The 12651-nt window shown below is 58.8% G+C and overlaps 2 protein-coding genes across 5 annotated transcripts; one reads left to right on the top strand and one right to left on the bottom strand.

Moving 5' to 3' along the window:
- The first annotated feature begins 3138 nt into the window (after positions 1–3138).
- Positions 3139–8774, top strand: ASB6 (ankyrin repeat and SOCS box containing 6). Of its 2 annotated transcripts, none has more exons than XM_027687718.1 (7): positions 3139–3188; positions 4207–4416; positions 4794–4975; positions 5363–5469; positions 5896–6004; positions 6496–6582; positions 6752–8774. In XM_027687718.1, exons 2-7 carry the CDS (start codon positions 4304–4306, stop codon positions 7426–7428), a joined length of 1275 nt encoding a protein of 424 aa, XP_027543519.1. In that variant the 5' UTR covers positions 3139–3188; positions 4207–4303; the 3' UTR covers positions 7429–8774. The 2 variants fall into 2 exon arrangements, with proteins under 2 accessions (XP_027543519.1, XP_027543520.1); XM_027687719.1 differs by lacking the exon at positions 3139–3188 and adding an exon at positions 3195–3293.
- A 514-nt stretch (positions 8775–9288) lies between these two features.
- NTMT1 (N-terminal Xaa-Pro-Lys N-methyltransferase 1) lies at positions 9289–12552 on the bottom strand. Of its 3 annotated transcripts, none has more exons than XM_027687722.1 (5): positions 12458–12552; positions 11513–11577; positions 10558–10776; positions 10101–10353; positions 9289–9689 (listed from the first exon to the last, which is right to left on the bottom strand). In XM_027687722.1, the coding sequence occupies exons 3-5, from the start codon at positions 10717–10719 to the stop codon at positions 9433–9435; spliced, it is 672 nt and encodes a 223-aa protein (XP_027543523.1). In that variant the 5' UTR covers positions 10720–10776; positions 11513–11577; positions 12458–12552; the 3' UTR covers positions 9289–9432. The 3 variants fall into 3 exon arrangements, with proteins under 3 accessions (XP_027543523.1, XP_027543524.1, XP_027543522.1); XM_027687723.1 differs by having other exon boundaries at positions 10558–10760; positions 12458–12523; XM_027687721.1 differs by lacking the exon at positions 12458–12552 and adding an exon at positions 12214–12232.
- Between the last annotated feature and the right edge of the window lie 99 nt (positions 12553–12651).

Below are 12651 nucleotides of genomic sequence, written 5' to 3'. Positions count from 1 at the left end.
ATTCCCAAAATCTTGCCCTGTGGATGTTACCATGCAGAGGAACTGGGCTGAGACTCGCCCACGTCGCCCACGGATGGGAAGGTTTCTCTAACTCTGGAGATGCACCTCTGCTCCACTGTAAGGAGGATGATCAGAGTAAGGAGGTAGTAAGGAGGAGAGCTTGGGAGATGGTAGGGCTTGGCAGTGCCCAGCCAGGACCCAGGCTCTTAGGGTGGGTGCCAGGGGTTTGGCCCCTTTCTGGGCACTGCCGGCCCCATCCACTTAACCCAGAGCCGTGTTCAGGCCTGTGTCCTGCCCAGGATGGGGACCAGAGCATCCCCTCCTGCCCCCAGACCAGGGCATCAGCCAGGCAGGGGCCAGGGCAGTACAGGGGGGATAGCTGGGGGCACTTGCTGGGGGAGTCCCCCCTGTGCCCAGCCCTGCTCTTCCCAGCAGGAATGGTATTTCTATATCCACTGAGCAACTCCTCTTTCTCCCTCCATCCCTGCCAGACCCCAAAAGCACAGTGTGCCCTGGGCTGGCTCCTCTCCTTCTCCTCTCCCCTCCAGCCCTCACAACTCCCCCCATTCCCTCCTAGAACCCTGTCTCTGCGGTCAGTGGCATTATAAAACACCCCGGCCAGCCCCTTGGTGAAGGTTTTTCTCCCAGCTTTCTTATTCCCTCTGTTTCTGCCTCTTTCTTTTGCTCTTTCTCTCCCTCTCTTTCTTTCCCTGCCAGGAATCCCAGTCCCAGATGAACCAATACTCCGTGGCTCTGCTATTTCCCTTTTATTCCAACCCCCCCCTCCTTCAACAGCGAGATGGGAAAAGAGTGAACTAAAAAAAAAAAAAAAAGGCAAGAAAGAAAGAAAGAAAGAAAAAAAAATCAAAGCTGCACATATTGGATCCAGATGTGCTTACAGCCCTTTCCAGCAATTTAATTAAATTCCCCCAGACAGCCAGGAGGATTTCTTAATGATCAAATTTCCCTGGCTTTCCTCCTAAAATGCCCCTCTTTCTTCGGCTGGCTGTTGCTCTGTCTCCCTGATGGATAGCCAACTTGCATTCTTCCTAGTCCGCCCCGCCAAGGCCATGGGGAGGAAGGGGGCAGATCCCAGTGCTGTTATTTTATCCGGGCACTCAAACCCGCCAGCGACGTCCTGTTTTGTTTTTTTTATCCCCCAAGAAATGTGGGGACGGGGAGTCACCTCCCTGGAGGCTGTGGCTTGTGGAATGGTCATGGCAGGATACTCCAGGGAAGCACTCCTGGGTGCCTGGACTCGCTGTGCTGATGGCAAAAGAAGGGGTTCAGCCCGTGGGTATCTCAGCTTGTCACCTCCCAGGGCTGGTTTTGAGCCAGGTTTTGTCCCACGCTGCACCCCTAAAGCCTCATTTGAAGCATGGGGTCACCAGAGTGGGAGCAAAGCCTCGGTGGGGCTCAGGAGGCCACATCCAGCCTGGCAGGGCTCTTTGGGGCAGCCCAGTGTTCCCTCTCATCCCTCCTGGTTGGGGTCAGAGGTGGCAGTGGGGTGACCCTTCCTTGCTCTACCTGGTGCCAGCAAGGAGACACTCAGACTGGATAGAAGGTCTCAGCTTCCCAGCCCACCCGACCTGGGCTGGTTTGAAGCCACCTCACACTGGCATAAAACATCCTCCATGTGGAGGGAGAAACTCTCACTCCCCCTTACTTTCCTCACTGCTTCCCCCTCTGGTCCCTGCCCAGAGTGGGATGGGGTTATTCCACCCCTCCTCAGGACAGCACAGGGATGGAGCCCCCCAAACCCCACCCCCAGGGGCTGCTGGGCTGCAAGAGGGGGTCCACACCAGCTGCCCAGCGAGGTGCCACTGCACAGCACCAAGTCCTGGTGGCACCAGAGCCAGCAGCCACTCTGCAAGGGGCTTGGGACCCCCTGCCCTGCCCTGACAGTGGGCTTGGGGCCAGGGCGCTGCGGGCACTGGGGTCCCCCACCCTGGCACCCCACTCTGTGTGGGGAAGGGAAGGGAAGGGTGGGAAACAGAGGGGGGAGCGTGACAGCATGTCAGAAAAACGCCCAACCAGCGCAGCCTCCTCGCCCCCTCTGCCCCGGGGCCACGGCTGCCTGCCGAGATCTGGAAGCGCTCCACCGGAATAAAATAAATACGTAAATAGGAAACCCAAGGCGGCTTCAGTTATTGCCGCTCTCCGGAGCTCCCCGCGCCTGCAGATTCCATCAGAATAATAATAATAAAAATAATGATGATTATGATAATAATACCAATAAATCCCGAGATAACTCTTCCCCCGGTAGCTCGATCAGCAGGGGAGGGTCCGGGCGCTGTGGGCAGCAGCACCCGAGACCCCCGAGCCCCGCGGAGGCAGCAGCCACTCGGTGCCCCCTCCCCGGCACCCCCAACCCGTCCTGGGTGGGTCGTCCAGGGGCAGGGGGAACAGACGGGGGACACCCGGGGATGGGGGATACCCTGGGAATGGGGACACCAGGGGTAGGAGGATACCCTGGGAATGGGGTCACCTGGGGCAGGAGGATATACCCAGGTGGAGGAAGAGACCCAGGAAAGGGGGAAACCCGGGAAGGGGGGAAACCCGGGGACGGGAGACACTCGGGGTGGGGGACACCCGGAGGAAGGGGGGACACGGTGGGGGGGACGCAGCCAGGAGGGGGAAACTCGAAGAAGGGGGACATCCGTGGAGGGGGGGGACACCCTGGGGAAGGTACACCTGGCGAGAGGACACGCGGGGGAGGGGACACCTGGGGATGGGGAACACCTAGGGTCGGGAAACCCGGGAAGTGGGGGACACCCGGGGAGGGGGGACACCGGGGGAGAAGACTCTTGGTGGGAGGGAGACACGGGGGAAGAGGGTCGCCCGGGAAGGGGGACACCCCGGGGGACAGAGGGATCTCCCGGGGGGTTCCCGGGGGGTTCCCGGGGGTCCCTTCCCGCCCCCCCGCCCCGCGCGCGGCCGCGTGCTGCCCCCTGCCGGCCGCGCCACACCCGCCACCCGCCCAGACCACGCCTCCCTCAGCGAGACCACGCCCACAAAGAGCCCGGTCACTCCCTCCACGGCGAGACCACGCCCTCCAACGAGTCCACGCCCCAATGGGAGACTGTGTCCCTAAATGCGGCCCCGCCCCCTCAGCGCGGCCCCGCCCTCCCCGAGAGGCCCCGCCCCCTGCCGCCCGGCGGGTTCCGGTTCCGGCGGCGCCGGGGCAGGTGAGGGGCGGTGGGTCCGGGCGGGATCCGTGAGGGGAGCGGGGTGCGGGGGCTTCTCCTCCCTCCCCATGGAGCTCGGACCGAGGGGCGGCTGAGGCCATCGCGGTGAGGGTTGCAGTGGAGTTCGCGAGTGTTTATTTTTGAAAATGAACCGGGGTTTCTGTATTCGTTTGTTGTTTTTTTTTTTTATCCTCGCAGTAGCCTGATCTACCTCCTCAGGGAAAGAAATGATGGGCGTGTGTTACATATATAAAAATATATAATATATAACCACACACAACTTGCTGGGAGTGGTGCATGTCCATCTATCTATCTATATTTATTTATATATATATTTATATGTATACATCCATATATATATTTATATGTATGTATATATGCTTATTTATTTACGCTCGTGTGGTGATAATAACCCAAATATTCCGACTATGAGACATTGTAAAACAAAAACAACCAAAAAAAATGCTATTTTTTGATAAATTAATTTAAATCTACTATTTAACTTAAGTAAAGGGTGATAAGGAAATGGAAATATGTGTTTTAAAGACCTTTTGCGTAGTGTTCTCCAGGTGGCATCTTGTTTCTCGTCCCAGGGTGGGTCTGGGGGCTCCTGGCTGTGCCTCTCCCCATGTGGGGCAGTGAGATTTGGGGGTCTCTCATGTTGCACTGGGGGGGTTGGTGGTCCTTGGGGTGGCTCCTGGGTCGCAGCCCCTTCTCCCTCCCAAAAACCAGGCAGGGCTTTGCTGGTTACAGACCCCCCTGGCGCTCTCAGAGCCCCCCAGGTGTGGCACAAAGGGTTTGCCCCAAGCCTGGGCTCTGCTGGGTGTGTTTCCATCCTGCACCCAGATAACTCCAATGTGCAGCTCTGCATGCAGGAGATAATTTGGATACACCTCTGTGGTGTGTGGGAGGAGATCCCTGCGCTGCTCTTGGCTGCCTTTTATATCAGGAAGGGGGGGAGGAAGGCCGTGTTTTCTTCTGAGTGCCAAACTGCTGAAAAGGCTCGTTTGTTTTAAAGGGAGAGGAAAAACCCTTTGGAAAGGAGAGCAGTGTGTGGGAAGACAGCAGTGCCATGCTGGAGTGCCCCAGGAGGGCTGTGCACGGAGCAGAGCACGATGCCTTTCCTGCACGGATTCCGCAGGATCATCTTTGAGTACCAGCCCCTGGTGGACGAGCTCCTGGGGCTGCTGGTCATGCCGGACAGGGAAAGGCAGAGCTCCCTGGAGAGGTAACCAGAGGGAGCTGAACACCCTGGAGGGCTTTTGGGGGGGATGGTTGGAGCTCAGAGGTCAGACAGCACTGCTGCTCATCCCATAGCCCCTCCTTTTGCTGCTGTTCTTTGGGAACGTGGGGGTGGAGCAGAGCAAACACAGGGACTGTGTGTGCTCCCCTGGAACTGCCTGACCCCTGGCAATAAAACCTAAACTGGGGCTCAGCTGTGGCCCACAATGAGCAGAATAGAGACCCAGCGGGTACAGGATCAGAGGGGAGGCCAGGGATTTTTGTTATTCTGGTTTATCTTCATCCCTGGTGCCCCTTTGGCCCTTGCACACCTGAGCTATGTGCTGTCCACTGAGTAACTGGTGGGTTTTTGTGTGTCTCAAGCCCTGCCTGTCTGGGCAGTGACAGGAGCCAGCTCTCGGCTGTGAGACGAGTCCTGGAGAGGGAGACCCACTCCCCGTTTTATCAGGAAGGTGTGAGCTATGCCCTGCTGAAGGTCACCGAGCTGGGGCTCGTCCCTGCTGCAGAAATCCTCCTGGAATTTGGTGCTGACCTCAGCTTTGAAGGTGAGGCTGGTGGGAAGGGGGCTGGGGCTGGAGGAACCAGCAGGTGACAAGCTGCCCCGAGAGGTGGGGATAGCTGGGGCTGAAAGAGGAGGAGCTGCCAGCTCAGTCCCCTGCTCCTTGCTGGAATAGTGTGAATGTGTTTTGAGGAGACTCAGCTACAAGGGTGAACTGGGGGATACCCAGGGGGCCAGTTTGCAGCTTTGGGGGCTTTTGGCAGGATGGAGCCATTGGAGCAGCAGAACCTGGAGGGGTCTATGACAGCCCTGTTCTCATGGGCATTGCTGTGTTCTCAGGGCCCTCCCCAGCTGCCTCTTTCCACTTTTGGCACGTGCTGGGGCCGTTCTGGGGAAAGCCCCTCACTCTCCCTGACCGTGTTTTTGTCCTCAGATCCCGTCACCTACTACACCCCCCTGCACATCGCGGTGCTGCGCAACCAGCCGGACATGGTGGAGCTCCTGGTGCACCACAGCGCCGACATCAACCGGAGAGACCGGGTACGGGCCCTGCTGCCTGGGCACAGCCCTGCTGAGCCCCCCTGAGCCTTGACTGCAAGGTCTGCTGGGTGGGGACAGCCCTCCCTGCTCCCCTTCTCCTGGGCCTCACCACACGCTGCTTCCCCTTGGCACGTCCCTGTTGTGCCTGTTGTCCGTAGAGCTCCGATGCTGTGGCAGAAGTTCAGGTTGCCTTTGGCTGAACAAACCTGCCTCTGCTTTGGAGCAGCAGGTGGGAGGAGGCTGGAGGAGACAGACCTCTGCCTATGGATACGCTGGAGAAGGTTCACTTTGATTTTTGGGAATGGGATCAAACACGCTCTTACGCTGGGCATGATGAAGCCCCAGCAGCGACTCTCCGGAGGCACTCACAGTGTTTAATTCTTACAGTGTTTAATACTTACTGGTGTTCTCTAACCCTCTGTGCAGATCCATGAGAGCAGTCCCCTGGACCTGGCCAGTGAAGAGCCCGAGCGGTTGCCGTGCCTGCGGCGGCTGCTGCAGCTGGGGGCCGATGTCAACGCTGCTGACAAAAATGGTCTGTGTGCCCCATCCACCTCCCCCTGCTGCTGGCCCCCAGGGTGGGCTGGGTCCCTCTGTTTTGCTGCTGCTTGTGCTCCCTGGTTACAAGTGGGTTTGGAAGTTGGGAGCAGGCTGCAGAACCTCCCTGTGCTCAGTGTTTTCTCCTTGTGTGCTGGCTGTGTGAAAAGGGTTTAAACCAGCCCTGCACAGTCTGTGGGAGTTGGGATGGGACTGTGCCTCCATAGCCCTGTGGTGCCCACGTGCTCTAAAACTCACCCTGCTGTGGCACATGTGCCCTCTGAGGCCACCATCAGCCCTGCACATGTGGCCTGTGGCCCTGTCCCCACTGCTGTGCACCATCACGGAGGCAGCAGAAGCCTCTGCCAGAAGGAGGAGGGTTGTCACTCCCTGTGTTTGGCTGTCTGGTGGGTGGGGTGGACTGTTTTCCTTCCTGCCTTTTGGGGTGCCACCCTCCTGTCACGTGGCTGAGTGATTGCTCCATTGCAGGGAAGACGGCGCTGCTGCACGCCCTGGCCAGCAGTGATGGTGTCCAGATCCACAACACCGAGAGCATCCGGCTCCTGCTGGAAGGAGGTGAGGGCAACCTTCTCCCCTTTCTGCCCTGGCTGATCCTTTGTGCAGCGCCAGGCAGTGCCCTCCCAACTCCTTTATGTTCCCACTGGAGCAGAGTAAAGCCCAGCAGTGCCAGAGCTGGTGCTGGCCTGGCCTCATGGTCTGTTACATTTTCTGTCCTTTCCTGCAGGTGCGGACGTCAGGGCCACCACCAAAGATGGTGACACTGTCTTCACCTCCATCATCTTCCTGCTGGGGGAGATGGCATGCAGCAACACCGAGGAGGCCCAGGTCATCAACCGCTTCTGCTTCCGCGTCACGCAGCTGCTGCTGGCCCACGGTGCCAACCCCAGCGAGTGCCCGGCCCCCGAGTCCCTCACCCACCTCTGCTTCAAGAGCTTCAAATGCCACTTCCCGCTGCTGCGGTTCCTGCTGGAGTCAGGAGCTGCCTACAACTGCTCCCTCCATGGTCCTTCGTGCTGGTCAGGCTTCCACATCGTCTTCGAGTGCCTCTGCTCGCACCTCAGTGTCTCTGAAGATGACAGCTTCTCCACAGACCTCATCCAGAAGGGCCAGACTCTGCTGGAGCTCATGATGGCCAGCTCACAAGCCATCCAGCTGCCCAGCAATTTCGAGGTCAACACCAGCAACTGTAGGTACCATGGGGAGAAGGTCAGGACTCTGTTCTGCTCTCTGAAGCAGCTGGAGCGCTCGCCACAAGCACTGAAACATCTCTGCAGGGTGTTCATCCGGCAGCGCCTTAAACCATGGCCAGTAGATGTCAAAATCAAGGCTCTACCTCTCCCAGACAGGCTGAAGTGGTACCTCCTCATCGACCACGCTGCTGCCGGGCACGAGGACCTCTGAGCCTGACAGTGCCTCTCTGTCTCCTCCCTCCACTGTCCTGCTGTGCCTGCAGCCTCCACATCTCTGCTCTGGACAGTTTTACTCACAGCAAAGAGGTGCTGCTGTCCATGTGCCCACGGCTTGGCCAGTGCTGCCCATGGAGCCCCTCTCTGTAACATTCTGGGCACAATATCACACGTGTGTCTGTGGAGGTCTCGTTGCTCTGGTGCATGTCATGGGGGGTGGGTGGGCAGAGCTCCGTGGGTCCTTGGGGTGGAGAGAGCTCCTGGGCACTGGGGAGCCAGATACTGGGGCAGAGGGCTGGTTTTAGGGGAGGTTAAGCAAAAGCCTGGGGGCAGGACTAGTGTGTTGGGTGCTGTGACTGGACAGGCAGCGTGTCCCCTCTCTCCCAGTGCTGCCATGGGTGGGTGACACAGTGCCTTAGGTGTCTGGTGGAGTTGTGCCTCGGGGTGCTGGGAGAGCACTGGCAGCACTGTCCTGGCTTCCTGCCTCCAGTCCTGGTGGTGGAGGCAGGTCCAGCATCACCCTGTGGGTGTGGATGCCTTCCTTGCTCAATCTGGGCTTCTGGGATGGGAGTGAGGGGAAGCAGGGCTCGCAGCGGTGGCCAACTGTTGCACACCCTCTGTGTTTCTGCACCCCATCCTGGCACAGAGGACCATTCACCAAGCATGTCTTGGAGGTGCTGGGCTCCAGAACAGACAAATGGATGTTTCTTGGCTTTGTGGTGTGTTCCCTGTGCAAAGACAAGGAACAGACAGCTAACTGCCGAGTGCCTTGTGCCTCCCTCCCTGTTCCTTGGTTCTTTTCCTTGCTGACTGCTCCCACATCCTCATTCTCCAGTGCCTCCTTCCCAGGAACACAGAATTGCAGCAGGACTCTGGAGTTTTCTTTTCAACCTGCTACTGGAACCTGCAAACTCTGGGGCTGTACCTGGAGGGTTTGAGTCCCAGCCTTGTCACCTGGCTCCATCCCCCTTCTAAGCATCTGCTGCTTTGTGACCTGCCAAGGACTGGCTGCAGAGCTGAGCCCCACACAGTTTTGTTTTGGTTTTTTGTTTGTCATGGGGAACAGATGCTGAAGAGGATGAAAAGAGGAAAAATCTGTTCTGATTAGGGACAGTTTACAGCAGGTGGATCTGGGATTCACTGGCAGTTTGGCAGCAGAAGGGTTGTCTCCCCCATCACCCTCCTGGCAGCATCTGAGTTTTACCCTCTCCCGCCCTGTGGAACTGGAGCTGTGTGTCCTGATGACCTGATGTTTAAAAAAAACCCAGTAATGTGATCAAATTCTGCCCTCGTGTCTGGAATGGGAACTGAGCAATTAAACGAGGCCTTTTGTAATAATGACAGGGGCTTGTTTCTTCTGCAGGGGAGGTGGGGTGGAGGAGGGGGCTTGGGGGGATGGCTGGAGGGTTGGGGTCTGCACATGGGCTCACCCCCTGGCACATGCTGTGCCAGTGTTGGCTGCACTGGGCTTGGTTTGGTTGGCCCCAGCCAGGTGCCACCTCCCTTTTTGCTGCACGTGTGGGAGACCTGCTTGTAGGTTTAAAGGACAGGCTCCCTCAAAGCCCCAGAACCTGGTGTTCCCTCCCCAACCCACCGCAGGGAAATCACAGAGATCTCTCCTGTTCCCCTTACCCAGCTTTTTGCTATGAGCAGCCAGAAGGGGTCAAACACCCAGGCATGGAATGTAGCCCAGACTGTCCCAAAGGTGCTCCAAGCACCTGTTCACTACCAGAAACCCTGTGGTCAGCAACCTGCTGCTGCCCACAGATCACCTCTTGCATGGGAGACCCTCTTGCTCCTGTCCAGAGCCCCCTGAGGGTGGCACCGAGCCAACATGCACCTGACATAGCCCACGTGCAGAAGTGCAACAGCAGGAAAATGTATTTGGCAAACACCTCTTTTCACAAACAGCAGCAACCTGGAAGACAAAGTCCCGTCCTTGTCACCAGCCCCAGAGAAGGGGGAGTCACGACACGGGAGAGACCTCCTCCCGCTGCCCTCATCTCATGGCGAAGGTGTAGACGTGGTAGATCTCGTCAGGGAAGTTCTCCTGGCGCTCCTCGGCCAGCAGGTGCAGCCCAGCCCGGCGGATGATCTTGCGGACCACGTCCAGGTCCCGGCAGACGCTGCTGTCCACATCGTCCATGATCACCCCCTCCTGAGCCATGTTGTCCTTGATGACCACGATGCCATTGGGCCGCAGGCCGGCCCGGCACCGCTTCAGGAAGTCAGAGAGGTGGTTGTCGGTGAGGTGTCCTGGAGGGGCAGAGCAGGGGTTAGAAGGCACTGGGTGACCGGGAGGAGGAGGCCGTGAGGCTGCGTTTGGGATCCCTCCTGATCCAAGTAGCCAAATACTTGAGCCATTTGCAGGGGGAAGCTCTGTCTTGGGGTGTCCACCTTTTGTCCCACAACCCAACTCATCCAACCCACACCTCTGCCCTGGCCTCCGAGGGCTTCTGGGAAAAGACCCATGGCGGGGAAAAGCACAGTGCCCTCAGTGCCCCTCTGTAGGGCAGGGATAGGGGGCTGATTCACACCCCAGACTCCCACTCATGCTGTGATGCTTATCCTTCATGCAGACCTCAAGCTGCTCTCTCCCCAGTGCATGAGGCACCTGCCCCTTGGGGGAAGCTGGACAGGACAGGTTGGAAGCGGAGCAACCCTCACCGATGACCCACTGGATCCAGATGACATCGTAGGAGTTGGGCTCGGGGCTGAAGTCCTGGAGGCCGCAGCAGAAGTAGTTGCGAACCCGCCTGCCCTCCTCGCCCAGGTAGCTCTTGGCCTTGGTGAGGAAGTCCTCTGTCACATCCACCATGTCCACTGTCTTGAAGAGGGGCAGCAGCAGCCGCTTGGTGATCCGGCCGATGCCGGCCCCGCAGTCCAGAGCACGGGTCGTTCCCGTCCGGTTGGGGCCATCCTGGAACAACAACCGTGAGGGGCTGAATCCCACAGAGGAGAAATGGGAAAACCACATGGGACAGGACTGGGGAACCCACTGCAGGGCAAAGCTCTCCCAGCATGCAGCAACAGAGGACTCCACGGAGCAACTGGGTGGGAAGAGCCCAGCTCCATGCTGGGAGAAGGACAGGGCTTTAGGAGCATGACAGACCATGCCACCTACCCGCAGAAACCTCTGCAGGAACTTCCTGGAGCTGTTGATGTCGATGCTGGAGATGTGGCCGTAGCCCCCCAACATGCCATCCACTGTGGCAGGCACGTCCTTCCAGTACTTCTCTGCCTTGGAGTAGAACTCAAACTCGTTCTCCACCACCTCGCTCGTCATGCTGGCCGAGGGCACGTGCCCACACGGGACTTGCTGCTCTCCTGGGATGGGAAAAACCCGAACCAGGGAGGCAGCGTCAGCCCTGTGGGCGCCCCACTTCTATTTATCACCCCTTCCCCCTCCCCGGGGCCATTTCAATATCCAAAAACCTTCAGCTTAAAAGCTGAAATCCTGATCTAAAACCTTGTATCTTCTGGAGGCCAACAAGCCCTTCCTGGGCAGAGATGCCTCAGCCAGAACAGGCATCTCAGAGCCTTGCTCAGCAATACACCCAATTATATGACTAATTTTTTTAAGGTTGACCCATCCTTTTTCACCTATTCTGCCTCTTCTTTCCCTGTCTTAACATTTTACAGATTACATGTTTATCTGTGGCAACAGCCCCATCACTCACCTCCAATTACAGCTGAAGTTGCTAAAAGTTATCCTGAGCACCTACCTGAGGATTGTAAATCTCAGCCGTGACCGTAAGTTAGGTATTTGCAATATAATAAAGTCAAGGTATAATCAGCAATACAAGTTATAAATCCCCCCCAGGCATCTCATAATTCAAACCACTGTGGATTTGATTAACTGCGCTGAGGATTAGAAACTAGATTTAAGGTGGCCAAAGGGTAAATTCAAGGACTTCAAACACCTTTACAAATAAAGAAATATATAGTGTCCGTGGCTTGAATTTGCTGGCAAATATCCCATTAGACACAAAACCTTTTCTATGGCAGCTTAGGCAGGTTTGGGGGCCCCACGTGGCCTGGAACAGCCTGGGGGTGGAGAAGGGGACGCGGCACCTCACCTTACAGGTCACCGGTGGAAATCCAGTTTGGCTCGGTGGTGCCAGAAGCCAGTCTGCGCTGTGATCTAGGAGCAGAGAAGAGGGGATTTTAGTCCTAAACCACACCTTCAGTCCCACCAGTGTGAGCATAGCTGACTGCAGCCCCAGGGAACTGGAGGTAAGAGCCACCCTGACCCCACAGACACCTCCAGGGGAGGCTGGGAGCCAGCAGCTGCTGCTGCCCCGTAGCTCAGAGGCTGAGCCACAGGGGCAGCCAGGGCATGGAGGGTTCTGGCCCCACTTTTGGAAGCGCTGCTGTCTGATGCCATGGGCTGGGACCCACGTTCACCCCCCTGACACGTCACCCCCTCCTTGGCTCTGGGTTTGGCTTGGTGACTCCCTGATTGCGTTTTTCAGAGTGGAGAGCACCCAGGATCGAGCAAGACCAGCACGGACCCGGGTCCTATCACCTCCTCCTCCCGCTGCCCCAGGAGCCCCCGGAACGCGGAGGAGCAGGTGGAGGCCGGTCCTCGCTCCACCGCCGTGAGGAGGAGGAGGTCACACGGCGTGTGTGTGTGTGTGAGGGGGGTCACCTCAGTGTGCGGCCCTTTCCCCGAGCCCTGGGGTCACTCGCAGGCTGGGGGGACTGCAGAGAAAGGGGGTGCGCGGGGGGGGCTGTCCCCAGGCCCAGGGGGGAGGTGTTGGGGGGGTGTTACACCTGCCCTTTGTGGTGCGACGGGCGGTGCCCGGTCCAAGGCCTAACCCGGCCCTCTCACCGCCCCCCATCGCTGTGGGCCCCCCCTCCGCGTTCCAGGCCCCGCGGGCCGCCCGGTGCAGCCCTACCGGCCCGGGGGGGGCCCGGGTGCGGCCCGGGCAGCTCCGCCGGCCCTCCCCAGCCCCGGCCCGGGGTGTCCCCGGTCCCGCGCGTCCCTCGGGCCGCGACCCCCGGCCCGCCCCCCCCGTTACCTCCGGCGGTGTCCGCGCGCTGCCCCCCCCGGCACGGGCGGCCGCGCGGACCAACCGGGCGCGGGTGTGCCGGTGACGTCACCGTGACGTCACCGGGGCGGGCCCTGCCCCGCACTCTCCCGCTGCTGCCCGCGAGGGGGCGCTACAGGGACGGGGGGGTCGGGTCGGGACGGACTGAGATGGACTGGGATGGA

This window comes from Neopelma chrysocephalum, unplaced genomic scaffold (assembly GCF_003984885.1).
Source record: "Neopelma chrysocephalum unplaced genomic scaffold, ASM398488v2 Primary Assembly neopelma1_74, whole genome shotgun sequence".
Taxonomy (NCBI): domain Eukaryota; kingdom Metazoa; phylum Chordata; class Aves; order Passeriformes; family Pipridae; genus Neopelma; species Neopelma chrysocephalum.
Note: the sequence above shows the minus strand (reverse complement) of the source record. Positions and strands in the feature narration are given on the sequence as shown.